Source organism: Antrostomus carolinensis, unplaced genomic scaffold, assembly GCF_000700745.2.
Source record: "Antrostomus carolinensis isolate BGI_N321 unplaced genomic scaffold, ASM70074v2 scaffold32480, whole genome shotgun sequence".
Lineage (NCBI taxonomy): Eukaryota > Metazoa > Chordata > Aves > Caprimulgiformes > Caprimulgidae > Antrostomus > Antrostomus carolinensis.
This window is the reverse complement of record NW_010289652.1, coordinates 3,859-4,768: the sequence shown is the minus strand read 5'-3', so window position 1 is coordinate 4,768 and position 910 is coordinate 3,859. Positions and strand designations below refer to the sequence as shown.

At 62.0% G+C, this 910-nt stretch overlaps 1 protein-coding gene across 1 annotated transcript in view; it reads right to left on the bottom strand.

Moving 5' to 3' along the window:
• Positions 1-135: 135 nt before the first annotated feature.
• The window catches only part of EIF2B4 (eukaryotic translation initiation factor 2B subunit delta), a gene marked incomplete at its 5' end in the record, with an annotated part of 4,399 nt that continues 3,624 nt past the window's right edge, over positions 136-910 (bottom strand). Inside the window, 3 exons of the mRNA XM_010171119.1 lie at positions 136-337; positions 543-721; positions 820-907. Of these exons, the coding sequence (XP_010169421.1) occupies positions 136-337; positions 543-721; positions 820-907 (469 nt within the window). The remainder of the gene's footprint in view (positions 338-542; positions 722-819; positions 908-910) is intronic.

Here is a 910-nt window from a genome sequence, read left to right as displayed (position 1 = left end):
ACCAGTCTGGGAATCTATGAAAGTGCAGAGCAGAGCCTGTGGTGACACATGGCGCCAGGGCTCCTGCCACACCACTGAAGGCAGACAAGGTGTATCCAGGGGCCTAGTTTATTAGTGTCCATGCAGCTGCCCCTGCTACTGATCCACGTTCTTGACACGCAGGACAACAGGCACCGAGGTGCAGGGGATCATGCCCAAGTCTGTGATGACCAGATCCACCAGGTCAGGTGGTGTCACGTCATAGACCAGGTTGAGGAGACGCAAGGACTTGTTCTCTGCCCAGCCACTGAGCTGGGCTTGGCCCTTCCGGAGCACGATCAGGTCATCAGGGTCATCTGTGGAGAGAGGAGCAGGAGAGGGTCAGGGCAGCACCTCTCCATCCTGCTCTGGCAGCACACAGCACTGCTGTCTGTCAGGCCCCCCGACCTGAGTGGTGGCCCCTTGCCCAGGAAGGAGGATGGCAGGGCACAGAGTCTGTCCTGGCCAGCAGCGGGACAGAGGAGCAGGTCCCAGGGGGGAGGAAGGGGACAGGATCCTCCCCCAGCTCGTTGGAGACAAAAGAGTCCGTCTGCACTCGCTCGCAGAACTTGTAGGTCTCGCAGCACACCAGGACAGGGACGTTGTAGGCCTTGGAGACCAGCGCGATCTGGGACGTCCCCACCCGGGACATGACGGAGCCGTTGGCCAGGAGCGCGTGGGCTCCCAGCAGCACTTTGGACACCTGGCAGGGATCCAGGGATCCTTTAGAAGCTTTTATCCCACCGCAGCCTCCTCCCCACGCCCAGCACTGCCCTCGCACAGCCCAGCTCTGCTCCTCACCTCAGGCAACACGTAAGAGATGGCGTTGATCATCACGTAGGTGCAGTGGATGCCCTGGCGCACCAGCCGGCGCAGCGGCTCCCGGCCCCCC